The sequence below is a fragment of the Nannospalax galili genome, unplaced genomic scaffold, assembly GCF_000622305.1.
Source record: "Nannospalax galili isolate Female #2095 unplaced genomic scaffold, S.galili_v1.0 scaffold1619, whole genome shotgun sequence".
Taxonomy (NCBI): domain Eukaryota; kingdom Metazoa; phylum Chordata; class Mammalia; order Rodentia; family Spalacidae; genus Nannospalax; species Nannospalax galili.
In genome coordinates, this window is record NW_008342739.1 from 770,145 (window position 1) to 789,035 (window position 18,891).

Sequence of the window (18,891 nt, forward strand, 5' to 3'; positions counted from 1 at the left end):
TCTGTCTTCCATGGACACTGCACGACACGGGTGCACTTACCTACATGCAGGCAATACACGCATACACATAATATAAAAATAATAAAATGTTTTTTAAAAAACTCAACATTGAGCCGGGCGTGGTGGCGCACGCCTTTAATCCCAGCACTTGGGAGGCAGAAGCAGGCAGATCTCTGTGAGTTCAAGGCCAGCCTGGTCTACATAGTGAGTTCCAGGACAGCTGGGGCTACAGGGAGACCCAGAAGACCAAAAAAACAAAAAACAAAAACAACAAAAAAACCTGCAACGTTAGCTAGGTGTGGTGGTGCAAACCTTTAATTCCAGCACAAGGGAGGCAGAGGCAGGCAGATCTCTGTGAATTTAAGGCCATTCTGGTCTGCATAGTGAGTTGCGTAAATATTATTTGATTAATGTTGCATATAGCAATACCGTATATATACACATTATCTATTTTTTCTTGTTACTTTTTTGTCTAAACTTAAATCTCACATCAATAAATCTAATAATTTTCCTCATTCTAGTAATAATGACTTTAATTTTTTAGCTGTTACCGTTGGGTGGTACTGGGGATTGAACCTGGGCTAAGTTCTGAACCTGTGATTCTCTTGACTCAGTGTCAAAAGTAGCCAAATGACAGGCCTGTGCCACCAGGCCCAACTAAAAGGTCTAAATAGGTTTTTAAAAATTACATTTAAGGGGCTGTGAAGATGGTTCAGTGGTTAAGAGGGCCTGGGTTTGATTCCCAGCACCCACATGGTGGCTAACAACCATTTGTAACTTCAGTTCCAGGGGATCCAACGCTCTCTTCTGACCTCCATGGGCACTGCTCGACATTCCTGCACTTACATACTTGCAGGCAACACGCACATACACATAAAATAAAACAATAAATAAAATATTAGAAAAATAAAATATTTTTGGGGGCTGCAGAGATGGCTCATCTGTTAACAGCACTGACTGCTCCTGCAGAGGACCTGGGTTCGATTCCCAGCACCCACATGGTGGCTACAAACCATCCTTAACTCTGATTCCAGGGAAATCCAAAGCCCTCTTCTGACCTCCGCGGCACTGCATGACACGGGTGCACTTACATACATGCAGGCAATACATTTGTATTCATGAAATAAAAATAAAAATTTAAAAAATTTTAAATTACATTTAATTAATTAATTAATGAGTGTGTGTGCGCATGTGCCACGGTGCGTGTGTGGAGAGGTGAGATGACAGCTTGGTGTTGGTTCTCTCCACCTACCATGTAGGCCTTGGGGAATCAACTCAAGACTGTCAGGCTTGGCTATAAGAACTTTTACCACTGAGCCATCTTGTTGGCCCCCTAAATTTTTAAAAATCAGAATATACATTAAACAGGAAACAACTACTGTATGGTGAACAGTAGTATATAACTTCTGAATTAACATAAATCACTGTATTTCTCACTGCAAAGTAATACTGCGTTTCAACGGAGAAGTATAGCTTTTTTTTCAGAAGTATAACTTGTTTTTTAGACAGGGTCTCCCAGCTGGCCTGGAAGTCACTATGTAGACCAGGCTGGACTCCAACTCACAAAGGTCTGCCTGCCTCTGCCTCTTGAGTACTGGGTTCAAAGGCATGCACTACCATGCCCGGCTCGAAAACCATAGTTTTTATTTTTTTTAGAAGTATAACTTTTTTTAGCTAGAGTCTCACTATGTAGGCCTGGCTGGCCTGGAACTCACTATGTAGACCAGACTAGCTTTGAACTCATAAAGATCTGCTTCCCTCTGCCTCCCTGTGCTTGGATTAAAGGCCTGTGCCACCACACCAAGTGAGAAGCACAGCTTTAATCCAGCATTTAATTCATTTGCTCCTGAAATGCTAAAACCCAGTATTAGAAAATAGTTTCTCTTTAAAAGTCAGCTAATATTTATGAAATAATTTATTAAAGATAGGATTATCTTTTAAAGATCAGAAGGAGTGGTAGGAATGGTTCAGATTAGCAATAAAAGGATGTGGCAGTTAATATCAGTAAGACAGGATCCTAGACAGAGGTGAGGGCAGGTTTGGGAGGAAGGGTTCATAAAGGGTATTTTGGGATAATGGGAGAGACCTAATTCAGGACTGTAAATTCTATTATGCCAGTAAGTCACTGCCAGCAAAGTTCTTCTTAGGAAATGCAAACTCAAGTATTACGAGTAAACCATGAGGTCTGCAGCCTGCTTAGAGATGACTGGACAAAAACTGTATTGTGTGTATGATTTTTTGTTTGTTTGTTTTTGTTTTGGTCTTTTTGAGACAGGGTCTCCCTGTAGCCCCTCTGGCCTGGAACTCACTATGTAGACCAGGGTGGCTTTGAACTCACAGAGATGCGCATGCCTCTGCCTCTCAAGTGCTGGGATTAAAGGCATGCACCACCACACCCAATTTATATTGTGTTTAAGGATGGAGAGATATATATAAAATGAGCATCATAAAGATTAGTAAGATGAATCTATGTGTTGACCGCATAGATCTTTCAAGGTTTCAAAAACTACTTAATTTTTGGCAAGGCAGCGCACGCCTTTGATCCCAGCACTCAGGAGGCAGAGGCGGGTGGATCTCTGTGAGTGCGAGGCTAGCCTGGTCTACATAGTGAGTTCCAGGCCAGAGAAGCTACAAGGAGACCCTGTCTCAAAAAAATAAATAAATAAATAAAAGAGTGTGTGCTGCTCTTCCAGGGGGCCTGAGCTTGTTTCCCAGCACCGCATCAGGTGATTCATGGCCCCTGTTCTCAGTTCCAGGGGTGCCAATGCCCTCTTCTGGACCCCTGGACACTTGTACTCATGTGTACATAGCCACACACAGATACACATGGTACCCATAAATTTAAAAACAACAAATTTTACTAATAAACATTTTAAACTCCGCTCTAAAATATAGAAGAGGCAGAAAGATTCACATTTTATTAAAATGTTGCTTTTAGGGAAGGCAACCATAAATTAGTTTAGCACTAAATCTAATTTCTGTTTTAAAATTTAACATTTATTCTTATTTACCTATTTACCTATTTATTTATTTATTTATTTATTTATTTATTTATTTATTTATTTATTTATTTATTTATTTATTTATTGTGAACGTTTGGGTACGATGGGGCCTGTGTACAGATCAGAGAACAACTTATGGAAGTTGAGTCTCTCCTACCATGTTTGTTCCGAGGAATCAAACTCAGGTTATCAGGCTTGGCAGCAGATGCCTTTTCCTGCTGAGTCACCTGCTGGCCCCGAAGTCCAAAGTCATCTAGCTGCTTTGAATGAACTTGCTTCAGGCCAATGCACACAGTTCATGAAAACACAGACTGCTGGGCTTTAATTCCTAGATTCTAGTTTAGCAGGTCTGGGGTGGGAACTAATCATCTGCATTTCTAACAAGTTCCCATATGAGGTGGATGATGCTAGTTTAAGTGTCTTGCTTTGAGAATCATCATTCTAAGCCACTACTAGCACTAGATAAAATGACATTTTTTTGCAACAAATTTAAAACATATTATCCATTACCTTTTTAAACGTCACTTCAAATTCAATACTGAAGCAGTTACTCAAGCAGAAAACAAAGCTGATCAAAGGAATTACCTGCTGTCAGGCCCCTGCCGTCCTTGGCCAGTGTTACCACGTGCTCCGAGACTTCAGCTGCTTCTCTCTGTACAAGCTGACGTAAACAAGCCAGAACTGCCCTTCTCAGCAACAAGTAGGAGCTACAAAGACTCACCTGAAAGACCCCATTTGAGAACAAACGCTGAAATTCTCGGTGGCACTCAGTACGTCTGATAGATACTCAATGAACTTTCTCTTGATTCTACTTGGCCCATCAGTGGGCTGGAGACAATTTATCAAATACAATGAGACTTCTTCAAACTATTCCAGGATATACATATGATTTTATAACTAGAAACACCTACAGCGATAAAACATGTACTAAATTATTTCATATCTGTATACACAGCCAAGCAAAAGTTTTGACATTGTTAGAAGACAAAGAATTTCAGTAAAAATAGCTTTGAGAGACAAAGGAAACACAATGAAAAGGCCTTATACATACATTTGTGCTCATGCAATTAGACTTTATGATTCTCTAAGAAATGAATAAAAACACAGTAATTTAGGCAAGATGGCATACTTGTTAAATCGGAGGCCCTGGAGTTTTAAAAGGTCTCAGTTTGCATCCTTGATCTACTATTTACTAACTGTGTGATCTTGGGCAAGTAATTTAACCTCTCTGTACCTGAGTTTCTTATTTGTAACATTATCCCACCCCACAGGACTCTTGTGAAGTTAACACAAAGTAACATGCAAAGTGCTTACCACAAACCCAGGCAAACAGTAATGCTCAAAAAATTGTTAGTTATTATCAGTGTAGTCCCTAATAATAATATCTTGGTTAGACGATATCAGAAGAAGAAAGGTACTTTCAAATAAAATAATTTTACCTAGAAAACATTCACCAGAAACATTCTTTAGCAACATTAAAGAGTGACTTTTATGTATGTGTCTATACATGTATCATAGAGCTACAATGTAAATCACATAGGTTTGGCAGGAGGCTTATTTGCAGCAAATGATAAGCCTGATGATATACTTCAAATGATCAATTACAAGCCAGAAGTTTCTGGACACAAATTTCTTAATTCTTTAAGTATCTTGCTAGGTAGCCTAAGCTGGCCTTGAACACACACTGCCTCCTGATCATAGGCATGTACTACCATGTCCAGCTCTGGGATACAAATTCTTACTCAATGGTCTCATAAGTGATACAAAACTTAGAGGTGTAAATGCATTTTCTTTTAACTAGAAGAGTAAAGACCAATTTGGTATGATTTTTTTTTTTAAATTGAAATGTCTTTTTTTTTCTTTTGGTGCGGGGGATTGACCCTAAGGCCTCACACATGTTAAGTGCCTGTTTTCTACTGAGCGTCACCTAAGCCCAAGATGCACTATCCTAGTGTCCTATCAAAGAAAAACTTGAGAACTAATAGTGTTAACTGTGATAGAAATCTTATGATGATTTGGCACATGTGGGAAAACCATGGCTGAAGTGGGTGAATTTGTTGTAGAGAACAGAAGCTAAATTCTGAGATAAAAAAAGACAGGCAATAGCAGATGCTGTTCAATGTGTAAGAAGAAACACATGCAAAGAAAGTCAAATCTTATAAGCCATAATATTAGCTCAGTCATCAGTGAAACACAGGGATGGGATCTGCTGTATGTTTGATTAGATGCCCAAGTTACACACTCAGAAGTGGGTGGAGAAGAATGCCATTCACAGTCCACAGGGAAATGTCACCACAGTCATGTATAGGGACTTTCATTGTTAGAAACTAGTACACAGACTAACAGAGAAGTTAGAGCAGAAAAGGAGGAAGTCTCCTTGTGCTCAGATTGCTGCTACAGTTAGTTAACAATGGTTCAAAACGGCATTCTACACGACAGTTTAAAAGAAAGATGAGTGGATCAATTAGCTCTTTTAATTGTTTATAGTTTAACTGTTATACTTTTGTTAATAGTTTTTATAAGCATGTATCACAGGGCAGGTGCAGCATTTACTCAGGCTGGTCAAACAATCTTTAAAAAAGCATGCTTAGAGGAACTCTTCAATGTTTGGTTAAAAAAAAAAAAAAAAAGAGGTTGGGAGCTGTCACAAAAAGCAAGATGGGGGATTAACACCTCCAAGTCGTTCCCCAGCATGCCAACCGGGAAGGCAAACACACAGCAGGCAAAACAAATCAAACCGTAAGTGCATTCTGTTCTGAAATGAAGACAGTAAACCAAAATGGTGCAAACCTGCGTGCGGGGAGTGAGTGCACCAGTGGGGACATGAGGATGGATGTGTTTATGCCACTATTAAATAAACAGCACGCAACATGCGGTACATACTCCACTTTGCATTATGGTTAGCTTAAACATAGAGATGCAGAGGAAAACATCTACAACCAAAAGGACACAAAGAAACAGCACTGCAAACCTCGAAAAGCTAGGAATCAAGGGTCAGGGACCTACCAACACAGAATTATCCAACAAGATCTCCTGCACAGAAACAAATGACAGACTGGTCATGACAAAACCACGGAAAAATACTAGGATGATTATGACAACAGTCAGCTAAGCATTCAGATACAGATGCTGAGTTATCATCCAAATTGGCTTAGCTTCAGTCTAAAAATGTGGCACAAATATTTTATTTTCCAACTTGATAAAATAGGAGTTGAGCTAAGATCCTGCAAACAGACAGCTCAAGAACTCTCGGACGTAAAAACAGAAAATACACAAGAACATAAAAATGTACATCTGAATAAGCAGGCTTTCTCTGGGAATCTCTGATTAAGCCTCAGAATCAAACCCAGATCACGTATAATGTCTGTGGCAAGAGCGATCTGGATTGTGTTTACATTAAGCAGGTGTCCAGCAAGAGGGAAAGTTAACAGTTTACCTCATCACAAGTTAATTACAGACTTTTTTTTGGGGGGGGGTCTTTTTGAGACAGGGTCTCCCTATAGCCCCTAGTCTTGAACTCACAGAGATCTGCCTGCCTCTGCCTCTGCCTCTGCCACCCAAGTGCTGGGATTAAGAGTGTGTGCCACCAAGCCCGGCTTAGACTTTGTTTTTTTAGCAGGTGGGAGCCAGGTTTTCAAACTGGGAGTACTCAAAACTGCTAATGTAGCTAAAACCAAGTTCAGAATGGAGGTTGGCATGCAGTTAAAGGGGCCTCACTGTACGATTCTGTCCTAATTGTGAAACACAATTGCCTTGAGAAAATGCTGTAAAATATAGTAAACTCAATCTAATAAACTTAGAATAAAGTGCTAACCAGATTATTAAGAAACTTTTATGTAATGTAATGAAAACCATTTAAAATATGATTTCTATATAAGAAAAAAATCGGTTTGTAGCTAGATATGAGTGACATGTGTAAGAGTCGTAACTATCACTGCAGGCTTTTCTCAACTGCTCAAAGAGAACTGTTTCAAAGAAAAATCTCACAATGCAATAGTCTCTTTTAAAAATATTACCCCCTCCCACCTTTTTTTTTGTATGAGAGAGGAAAAAGAGAGTAAGCCTGACCAGATCTTACTCACCATGGTTGATATTAGTCTTACTCTTTCTCAGTAAATTTTGTAAGTGAATTCATGTATCAGTTAAGGAGAAGTTTAAAGATTATTCATTAATGAAAACTACAATTTTTTTGGGGGGGGTCTTGAGACAGGTCTCCCTGTAGCCCCAGCTGGCCTGGAACTCACTATGTAGACTAGGCTGGCCTTGAACTCACAGGGATCCGCCTGCCTCTGCCTCCCGAGTGCTGGGATTAAAGGCGTGAGCCACCACGCCTGGCTGAAAATTACAATTTTAAGAAGAAAAAATGGTAACATTTACTGGATTTCAATGGAGAGTAAGAGATCAATTGGCAACAGAATGGAATGTTTTTCAACAACTGAGTTTGTCAACAATTTTTCAAATGTAAAAATTAATAACGTGCAGGTAAAATGGTGAGTGAAGGTCAAAATCTCTTCCCTGTGTTATTTTCCTTAACACAAGATTAACCGATATCTAAATAATAAAGCAACAAAAATGTGTCAGAAAACTTAGCCACATCTTCTTTCCAAAGTTTTATATACCTACGAGTATCAATAATTAATGCAGTATAAGACATGTTAACTATCATGTTTAATGTTCTTTTAATGCATGGTACATGTTCCATTACATGCAGCATCTGTGTAATCCTCATGTTTAACAAATAAAGTAGTTGAGGCTGGAAGAGGGTACAGGACCTCCCATATCGCTAGGAGGTGGCAGAGGGGATGATCCGGCTGTACAATTACAAGGGCAGTGACAGGAAATGGTGAACTTGGACAAGGAGTCCAGAAGACAGCAACTGAGAGTGAGTCACCGCTGCTGTCAGCGAGCTATGTGATGCTCTGATCCTCAGACTATATTTTAAATATTTTAGTTATTATTTATTTTTTGTGTATGCGTATATTGCCTGCACGTGTAAGTGCACCTGTGTTTCTGAAAGAAAAAGCCAGAAGCTTTTAATAACTGCCCATGGAGGTCAGAAGAGGGTGTTGGATCCCCCTGGAACTGGAATTGCAGCCGGTTGCTGGTGCTCACATAGGTACTGGGAGTTGAACCCAGGTCCTCTGGAAGAACAGCAACTGTTTATAACCATTAAGACTTTACCGAGCCTTCTTTCCAGCCCTCAGACTGTCTTTTAAAGGTATGTTTTAATGATAATCTGACACATTTTTAGGCGTTTCTTTCAGGTTCTGAAATGCTACATATTTTGCCCCAAGCTTGAAAATCAAAGGACTGTATAGCAGTCGTATTCAACATTTTACAACCTGCAAATAACACTGTAAGTTTATGACTTTTGTGTGGGGTCATACTTGCAGTTATCCTGGGACTCAATGTTTGAGACAAGTCCAGATCTAGAAATTGGTCATGCGGAAGGAAAACCTTAGAAGCAAAGATGATTATGAAGCATCTCCTATTATAAGGACCCAGATACTGATGTATATACTGCTAAGGGGTTAAGGAAAAGTATTTCAATCCCTCTGCCCCGCGTGTGTGTGTGAGGGGGGGGGCTTCCAGTGTCCTGTTCTGACACGCTCTTATTCCCTTGAGACAGTGTCTCTCACTGAACCTGGAGCATGACCCTTCAGCTACACTGCCTGGCCGCTGAGTTCCAGGGATTCACTTGTCTCCACTCCTTCGTTATAGGCATGCAGGACCAGCGAAGCTTTTATGTGGGTCTAGGGAGCTGAACTCAGGTCATCGTGCTTTCCTAACAAGTGTTCCTACCCACTAAGCCATCCCCCAGTTTCTCTATCTGTGACATAATTTTAATGTAATAATTTAGAAAGAAAGGCAGGGACCACATAAATATTTGTAGGTTCTACAGCACTTATATAATACGTGGCACATTATAAGCACCCAATGTTTACAGATCAATGAATAAAGATTTACATTCAATACTAACGGGAGAAAAATGAATCCATACATGAGAGGTTTAGAGGTAGACATAAGAAAGTGGCCCACTTCCAAAACACCCCCCCCACCAGTAATGTACATGGCATAGTGTTTTCATAGTCTAGAAAATAATTAAATTAGAATAAATCCAAGTTTCAGATCTAAGAAACTAAGAACACATATGTAAGTTCATACTCACGCAAAGGCAGCTGACTAGGTTAGACAAGTTGACGTGTCGTGGAGCAAACATGTGAAGCTGCTGAAGACAGGAAATAGCCTGTGCCTGAACAAGGCAGTCTGGGTTATCCTGCATCACCGCACATCCCAACAGACAGGAAGTCCTTAAAGTGGACACCAAAGCACTGTTACCTGAAAGAAAAAGCCAGAAGCTTTTAATAATTGCTTTAGCAGGATGGTCCATTGGTTAAGAGTGCTAGCAGCTCCCACAAAGGTCTTGGTTTGCTTCCCAATACTCATATGGCAGCTAACAACTGTCCGTAACTTCACTTCCAAGGGGTCCAATGCCCTCTTCTGGCCTCTGTGGGCACTATATGCATGTGATATACCTACATACATGCAGGCAAAAGACCCAAATGCATAAAATAAAAATAATTTAAAAAATAATTGGCCTAGCCAGGCATGGTGGCACACACCTTTAATCCCAGCACTCAGGAGGCACGGGCAGGTGGATCTCTGTGAGTTCAAGGCCAGCCTGGTCCACATAGTGAGTTCCAGGTCAGCTGGTGCTACAGGGAGACCCTGTCTCAGAAAGACCAAAAAGGAAAAAAATTGCCCTATAAAATCATTAGTCTTTAAACATGTGCTAGGTGTTAAAATTCTTTAAAATTGCTCCATGGATCTGTGAAGTAAGCTTTCTACCACAAAAGCAGGGACATGAGCTGGAAGCATAGTTCAGTGGCAAAGCATATGCTTATCCTGTGTGAGGCCCTTGTGCACACACATAACAGAGGAAAGATAAACAAGGTGACCAAAGTGATAGGACAGTTTATTCCTAAGATTTTATTCTTAAGATTTTAAAATTAGGCCAGGTGTGGTGGCTCATGCCTTTAATCCCAGCACTCGGGAGGCAGAGGCAGGCAGATCTCTGCGAGTTCAAGGCCAGGCTGCTCTACATAGTGAGTTCCAGGCCAGCTGGGGCTATAGGGAGACCCTGCCTCATATATATATTTAAAATTTTGTGTGTATGTACGTGAGTAGGTGTGAGTGCAATGGAGCATGTGTGAAGGGCAGAGACAATTTGTGAGAACTGGTTTTCTCCTTCCACCACGTATTTCCTAGGGATCAAACTCAGTTTGTCAGCTTTTTACAAGGTCCTTTACCTGCTGAGCCATCTTGCCAGCACAATTAGCTTGTTCTAATTGCTTCTTATAACATAAACCATTCGGCAAAACAAGAAGAATCAAAGGCTATTTACATGTTTTTCCAAATTGTCATGAAAAGCAGAATTAGAAATTGTCAGTAAACTTAGTTCTGTGGGTATTAGTTGAGAGTCACTTTCATGTATTAGAATCATATGCTATGTAATCTGAAGAAATTTGAAATTTTGGACCCATTATTTCTTGGAGATCAGAGTTCCTCACGGCCACTCTACTTTGTGTCAGTCACTTTCGTTATTTAGGGAAGCATCTTTAGGACACAGCCTATCTTTCAAAATATGGTGCCCATGTCTTTCAATGTAAGAGATGCCAGGCTAAATGAACTGAAATATTCCTTTAACAAAACATATTGAACACCTACTGTACGCCAAGTATAACGACTAAGCAGCACATTTATGAGCATATTTTCAAGGTAAAACATCACAAAAGCAGCCTATGCATACCTTGTAGCTCTGGGCCTAGTGTTGTGATAAGGGCATTCAAGCAGCGACCAAGACTCTGGTGCACTTCGGCATGAGTTGGAGGCACATTCAACAACAGCATGATGATGAGTGACAGGGTGGGCTCCACGTGCACGTTATACAGTGTACCAGCAGAGTCGATGATCAGTGACAGAGAATGGAGCGCCCAGGTCTGAAGACAGGGAAAGAGTGCTGTATGTTACAAAAAGTGAGTCACTCCCATGTTTTTTTGTTGAAGCAAATTAAAAATCAGCAAATTCAGGAATGTATGCTCTATTACTAATATGGAAGGAGAACAAGTGAGCCTTATGAGTTCAAGAAAATTCCTATCTGCAAATACCCAGTATTGGGCCAGGCGTGGTGGCGCACACCTTTAATCCCAGCAGAGGCAGGCAGATCTCCGTGAGTTCAAGGCCAGCCTGGTCTACATAGTGAGCTCCAGGACAGCTGGGGCTACAGGGAGACCCTGTCTCAAAAAGAAAAAAAAAATACCCAGTATCATAAAGCCAACTTAGAGATAATCATCAAATTCAGAATGCTATATTTAGACATAGCTCAGCAGTGCTTGCTACTGTAGCTAACAGCTTAAATCAAATCTAGTTTGTTACAAGCTCTTTACTGTTAATATAAATAATAAAAATGAAAGATTTTAAAGTTTTTTAAATGATCAACAAATTCTACGACTATGTGCAACAATATGGGCAAATCTCTTGAACTTAATGTTGAATGAAGAAGAGTACTCCCTGTATAATTTCATTGTATAGCATATAAAGGGCAGTGAACCTAATTAATACTGTCTCAACAGAGGGGCATGTGGTCAGCTACAAGACAGCACAGCAGAGTGTCCATGGCCCTGCAATGGGTGGCTTCCTCATCAGGTGCTTGACATGCAGGCTCTTTAGTCTACCTCTCTATTCATAACAGGTGTGGTAATTTTTATATATAGACGTGCATACTGTGGTTTAAAGAAAACAAAACTGGCCCTATCCAGATAACCACTGATGCTGAATTATAAGCAAAACAGGTGCATCACAGCATCCTTTCTACTTTTGTGAACCTTAGAATGCTCCATTAGAAGAAGCAAACAAGAAGTGTTTCCTTTAGAAGTAAACCCAAAGATTTTTTGCTGTTGTTTTTTGAGATAGGGTCTCCCTATACCCCCAGCTGGCCTGAAATTCACATGTAGACCAGGCTGGCCCTGATCCCAGAGATCAGCCTGCCTCTGTTTCCTGAGTGCTGGGATTAAAGGTATGCACCAACTTGTCATTCTGAACCAGAACATTTTTTACCCCTCCTATCAATGGATATATATTTCTTATAAAATTTTAAATACTACAAAAAAAAAAAAAAAGAGTTCCTGTCTTTAGGAGAGAGAGCAGTCAAGACTCGGCTTCTTTTATGTGTTCCTGAGATGCACTGATTTCACATTCACAACCCCAAGATGACCCAAATTTGATGACAATGAATCTATAAAAAAAAAAAAGCATTTAGAATAAGCTACAAAAAGACATTCAACATAAAACTGTGTACGTTAGAACACACTTCTTAAATGGGGAGGATTCTAACAGCCAGAAACATGTAATGTCATTTTAAATTTTGCTATAATGCTAGGCACTGCATTCAGAGGTCACGAGTGGAAGGGAAGCACTCCGGAAGGAGCTGGGTCTCTGCCCCTCTTCTTTCCGTTCCTTTTCTTTTTTAAAATATCTTTAGAAAATTTGTTTTGATGAGTTGATTTTTATTTCATGTGTATCTTACACCTGCATGTGTATAAGAGCACCTGTGTCATGCTGTGCCCATGGAGGTCAGAAGAGGGCGTTGGATCCCCTGTAACTGGAGTTACAGATGGTTGTTACCCGCCATGTGGGTGCTGGGATTCCAGCCTGGGTCTTCTGCAAAAATAGCCAGTGCTCTTCACCACTGAGCCATCTCTCCAGTCCCTTTTTTTCTTCCTTGAGATGGGCTCACACTAAGTTGCTAGGTTGGCCTTGAACTCACTTTGTAGGTCAGACAAACCTACAAATTCACAGTCCTTCTGCCTAGCCTCTTGAATAGCTGCCATCAAGCCTGGCTGCTTGTGCTTTTTTGTGTTTTGGGGGACAGAAACCTGATGCCAAGGTGTCCCCAGACTTGATTAGCCCAGGCTGGCCTGTAATTTATTATCTTTCATTCACTCCTGAGTGAGATTATAGGTGCAAAACACCTGGCAGAGTGCTGTGGTACACACCTTTAATCCTAGCACTTTGGAGGCAGAGGCCAGCCTGTTCTACATAGAAAGCTCTGGGCCAGCTCGGGTTACAAGGAGACCCTGTCTCAGAAAACCAAGCCAAACCAATAGAACAAAGATGAACAAAGGCCTGGGTGCGGCAGGGCACACCTGTGGCGCTAGCCCTGGGGAGGAGGAGGCAGGAGGGGTCCTGGGGAGTTCAAGGCCAGGCTGGATTACATAGATGAGTGGGAAATGTAAAGCTTTCCAAGTCAGTTAGTTAAGCCAGAGAGGTGGAGGACTCTATAAACAACTAGGTAATCCAGAGCAAGACCTTCAGTACAGTATGATGTGAAAATCTGAGATAAACTGGCTCTCCCACCCCTCCTGAGGGTCTATGGGGAGGTAATGTTTGCTGAGGAAGGGAGCGATTATCTTCACCACTGGTAAGGGGCTCATGCTTCCGTAAATAATCTCTCTCCCATGCTCCTGTAAGCAATCCTAATGAAATTCACTGGGTGCCCCCACCCCCAAGAGGGAAATATAAATGAAATATATTTAAATATGGGCTGGAAAGATGGCTCAGCAATTAAGAGCACTGGCTGCTCTTGCAGAGGTCCCAGGTTTGATTCCCAACACCCACATGGTAGCTAGCCACCATCCTAAATCCAGTTCCAAGGGATCCAACTCAGGCATTTCACAACATGGGTGTACTTACACACATTCAGGCAATACACTCATACACATAAAATAAAAATAATAAAATATTTAAAAAAGAGAAAAGGAGGACTAGTTGGGAAGAGGAAGGAGATTAGTGGGAGAGGGAAAAGACGTGATAAAGGGGGTGGACATGGATGATCAATACTTTCTATACAGGTATGAAGATGTTACAATGAAGCCCATTATGATGTATAATTAAAAACCCTAAAAGGTGTGGACTATTGGATAAGGAGACTGGGAGGAACAAAAGGAAAAACCTCAAATGCAGATGAGAATGATGTGTGGACGTGAGGGAGACTGGCCATCCTTGGAAGCTGGTATTTGCAGAAAGGAACAGAGAAGGGTTTTGAGTTAGTTGAGGAGTGGCTTAAGGAAGCAGTTAAGGGGGGCACAGTGGTGCAGAGAATCATGGTTTGATGTCAGCCTGGGCTACACAGAGTGACACCATCTCAAAACAAGACAAAGTGAGACAAAAAATGCCAGAGTGGTGGCACCTGTAATAGTGATGCAGGGGCTCAAGGAGGGGGACCCCGAGTTTTATGCTTGCCTGGACAACACAGCAATTTCAAGGCCAGCCTGGGGAACTTGGTGAGACTCTATCTAGAAATAAAAGGGGACTGGTGATATAATTCAACGGTAGAGTGCTTAAAAAAAAAGCAATAAGCATGTTTCCCAGATTTTCAGTAAATAAGTGACAAAATGAAAGGTTTTAGACAAATTTGGTCTTGTATCTAGAAAGGACTAGAAAGAAAATAAAGAATTTAAAAATAATAAGGCTCATTAGGAGACTACTATAAGTAATCAGGGACATTCATACAAGCGGAGAGACAGAAGTAAAAGAACAGGAGAACACTTGGAAGGATGAGACAGTGTAGTGTGATCATGAGCTGAGGTCAAGGCCATGTGGTGAAACCCCACTGGAAACAAAATAATAGAAAAACCTAAGGGCAGGTGGGCGTGGTGGGCACGCCTTTAATCTCAGCACTCGGGAGGCAGAGGCAGAAGCAGAAGGATCTCTGTGAGTTCAAGGCCAGCCTGGTCTACAGAGAGAGTTCCAGGACATCTGGGGCTACAGAAGGCCCTGTCTCAAAAAGACCCTTCCCCCCCAAAATCCCAAAAAACCGAAAAAACAAAAACTTCAGGGCATCTGTAAGGATGACTGTCACAAGAGGTGAACATAATCTAGATTGAAGACCTTTACTAACCTAGCAACTAAAAAGCTGCTGTTTATAATGCAAACAAGTCCACTGAGCCAGGTGCCTTTCTTGCAACCTGGGCACATGACTTTAATCCCTCAGGAACCCTCCTTATTGTCCACTCAAGACAATGAATGAATGCATGCATGCTTCACATATCAAGGCATTGAAAGCACCATAATATTCTAGGCCCAGGGACCAATGGGCAAGATTCTCTGAGAGGATAAGTGTGGTCCTGACTTCTGCCTCCCCACTTCATGATGGAGGTACTGTTTCAAGAAAGAACAAGCAAAGCCCTTGCTGGGGAGCACAGTTCCAAGAGGCATCTGAAGGCACAGGTGGCAGTTGAGGTCTGCTCTTGGCTTTTAAATGAATGCTAAGAATCAGGCTGTAAAAATATGGTACAATGCTTAAAAACATGGGTTTTCAGTCCATAATCCATGTTTTGATCTCATTCCATGATATAGTAGCTTTTCAGCCATGAGACAGTACTTAGCTTCTAGAAGCCTCAGATTTTCCCTCTAGAGGACTACATACTCTAAACTGCCATGAACTGAATGTGCTAATATGTTTGGCAGGACAAAGAAAACACCTGGTAACTACTCAGCTCAGAAGCTATTAGTCCAATGAAAGGGAGATCCATTTTTCAGAACAGAGAAACAGATTTGACTTCAGATACTCCAGTGTGAGTGGGAGATAGATAGGACTTTTCCAAATGTATCAAAGTTAACAATAGCTCTGACACTTAACATGGGGGAACATTCTTTAGTAAAACCAGAATCTGCATCATGGACAAATCATGAATTTCCAGGGAGGTATCATGTGAGGTACTCACCTGCACATCAGGAGAGGTGCTGTCCTGAGACAAAGCATAAAGAATTCCAATGCAAGAACTCAAGTGCTGAGAAGAACTGACTCCTCCCAGATACCTATGCAGGGACCCCAAAGCCAGCGAGTGGCCTGTTCTGGTAACCACGTCCCTTGCTGACTTCAACCTGTAATGATGGGAATAAAAATAAGAACTAGGACTGAAAAGACATCCCCCTTTCAAAACAATAATGCAGTAGGAGGCACTGAAGTGGCTCAGCATGTAAAGGACCTGCTGCCAAGCCCCAAGTCTGATGATTGGAGTTCAATCCCCAGGACCCACATGGTAGGAAAGAATACACCCCCCAAAATTGTCCTCTGAGCTCCACGCATGCGTGCTATAGCATGTGTGCACCCACACACATTCATGCACGTGTACACACATACAATAAATGTAAATTTAAAAAATTTTAATGCATGTAACTTGTTACACGCAAAACTTTACAGCTACAAAATCTAAAAATACAGTGTGAAGTAATAAACATTCTGAGATAAGCAGGAAGGTATCTTGTGAAGGTGAACATGTATTTTAAGAGAAAAGATCTTCCATGACCATTTCCAGTATCTTTCAGACATATACACACAGTGACATATACACTATATATGACATATACATGATATATGCATATACAATATACACTATATATGATATATATATGATACACATGTGTTCACACAGTTTATAAGTTAGGTGTTAACACTATTTTGTTAAGCTACATTTTAAAAACAAACATACACTGAGGCTGGGTGTGGTGGCACACGCCTTTAGTCCCAGAACTTGGGTGGCAGAGCCAGGCAGATCTCTGTGAGATTGAGGCCAGCCTGGTCTACATACTGAGTTCCAGGTCAGCAGGAGCTATAGAGAGACTCTGTCTCAAAAATCAAAACAAAATAAAATAAAGTAAAATTCAAAACATACTGAGCTATTTTAATTCCATAGTTTCAACTTAAGAACTTTGGTTCTAAAATTAAACCTAAGAGAAGTCATATTCATTGGAATCCCCACGCACTACCTGCTAGGTTAGGACTTGTAGGTTGTTTACTCTTCCTAGCAGCCCTGCAGCTCACAGGAGTTCATCCGTCCCTTTTACAGATGGGATTTTCAAAACGATGAGGGAAAGCGTTTCACATAAAGTAACTGTGAGTTATAGTAGAGTTGGGATTTGAACCAAGGCCAAAGTGCTAGCCATATTTCCATCAGAACTACTAATATAATCAATTTTGTTTGTAGAAACTCTTATAACCAAGGTCTGTGTAGCCCAGGCTGTTCTGGACCTCACAGTGATCCTCCTGGTTCTACTTCCTGAGTATTTGGGTTATGGGGTTTTCCCTCGACCTCAGGGTGCTCCCACTGCAAGTTCCTGGTATAAGCATGAACTTTTATTTGTAATTGTTTCATCTATTTTCACAGTACTTTCAAATTTATAATATTTTCTGTTAAACATTCTTAAACAAGTAGGGTAGTATTATTGACTTTCTATTCAGAATAGTTCAAGAAAACTGGCAGGAAGGATTTCTGTAACTGCCCAAAGTTACAGAACTAGTAAGAACGGCTTATGTTTCTGATCTGCAGCCTACAGCTTTCCCTTTTCCTTTCACTAAAGTCTTTACACTAGAGGCCATTTATTGTCAGTCAGGCAGAACATTCACATAATAGCTTGTTCTTTAGGCCAAAAGGGCTCTTCTTTCAAGCACCCACATTGCCAATTTTTCTTTCTTTTTTAAAAAATATTTTGATTATTTGTATTTTATGTATATGAGTGTATTGCCTGCATGTAGGTAAGTGCACCCATGTCATGGAATGCCCACAGAACACAGAAGAGACTGTCGGATCCCCTGGAACTGGAGTTATGGACAGTTGTTAGTTGCCATGTGGGTGCTGGGATTTGAACCCGGGTCTTCTGCAAGAACAACCAGTGTTCCTAACCGCTGAGCCATCTCTCCAGCCCTCCAATTTTTCTTTTCTTAGTTGTATTGCAGAATGACGTTCTTACTGTTCTATTAAACAATGACTGATACCAAGTTTTGACAACATCCCATGAAGATTAATAATTCGCTTACTTGTCAAAACTAACTTGAGCCAATCCAGCAGTAAATGAGCCATCGTCAACCACCTGGGCTAACCTAGCCCACGCCTCTGCAGCTGCACATCTCAAAAGCCGGTCGGAACTTTCCAGGGCTCCCAACACTAATGTCAGGACAAGCCTTCTGACTTCCTCAGGACCTAGACTTCCTTTGGAGCCAGCCACATACTGAAGTGCACAAAGAAGAATTCAAATTTACAACTGCAGCGACTTTTCTTACCTGGTTTGGAATGTCTATTCTAGTCAAGTACATTCATACGTGAAAAAATTACAACACAGAAATCACTAATCATATAAACATAATGATGTTTTTTTTCAACAAAAAAACTTGAAAATTTTACTCCCAGACAAATGGTAGGGCAATCCGTTACCACTGTGGCATGTATGTGTTCAGAAGAGATATCCACTAAACGAATGACTAACGAACACTATTAGATTTATTGCAAACGTTAAGTCATTATAACTGCAGCAGTATACTGCACCGTTCACAGCCCAACAATGCCTGGCCTAGGATATCAGGGCCATGTGGCTAAGGCATGGCTCTAAGCCAAGATCAACTGCTGACAAGTTTTTCTATGGAGAAAAAAATAAAAGGACAATTCTAAATCCTGAGACATTTTCATCAAGGTATTATGAAAAATGAAGAAAATAAAGTTCTTTAGAAGCACCACTGTCTTACTTACTTAGCTACATACTATTGAATAAAAATTAAGCAATGGGGCAAGAGATGGCTCAGTGGTTAAGGGCACTGGCTGCTCTTACAGAAGACCTAGGTTTGATTCCCAATACCCACATGGTGGCTAAAGCCTGTGCATAACTCCAGTTCCAGGGGATCTGATGCCCTCTTCTGACCTCTACAGGCACTGCATGACATGGGTGCACTTACATACATGCAGGCAATATACTCATACACATAAATTAAAAATAATTTAATTTAAAAAATCCTAAATGTCCTTTGAAAAATAAACAAAAATAATGGAATATTGCT

General features: G+C 40.8%; 1 protein-coding gene across 1 annotated transcript in view; it reads right to left on the reverse strand.

Annotated features, from left to right (window-relative positions):
- The window catches only part of Heatr5a (HEAT repeat containing 5A), a gene marked incomplete at its 5' end in the record, with an annotated part of 82,101 nt that overhangs the window by 43,945 nt on the left and 19,265 nt on the right, over positions 1–18,891 (reverse strand). Inside the window, 5 exons of the mRNA XM_029566290.1 lie at positions 3,588–3,723; positions 9,172–9,341; positions 10,813–11,002; positions 15,788–15,947; positions 17,881–18,071. Of these exons, the coding sequence (XP_029422150.1) occupies positions 3,588–3,723; positions 9,172–9,341; positions 10,813–11,002; positions 15,788–15,947; positions 17,881–18,071 (847 nt within the window). The remainder of the gene's footprint in view (positions 1–3,587; positions 3,724–9,171; positions 9,342–10,812; positions 11,003–15,787; positions 15,948–17,880; positions 18,072–18,891) is intronic.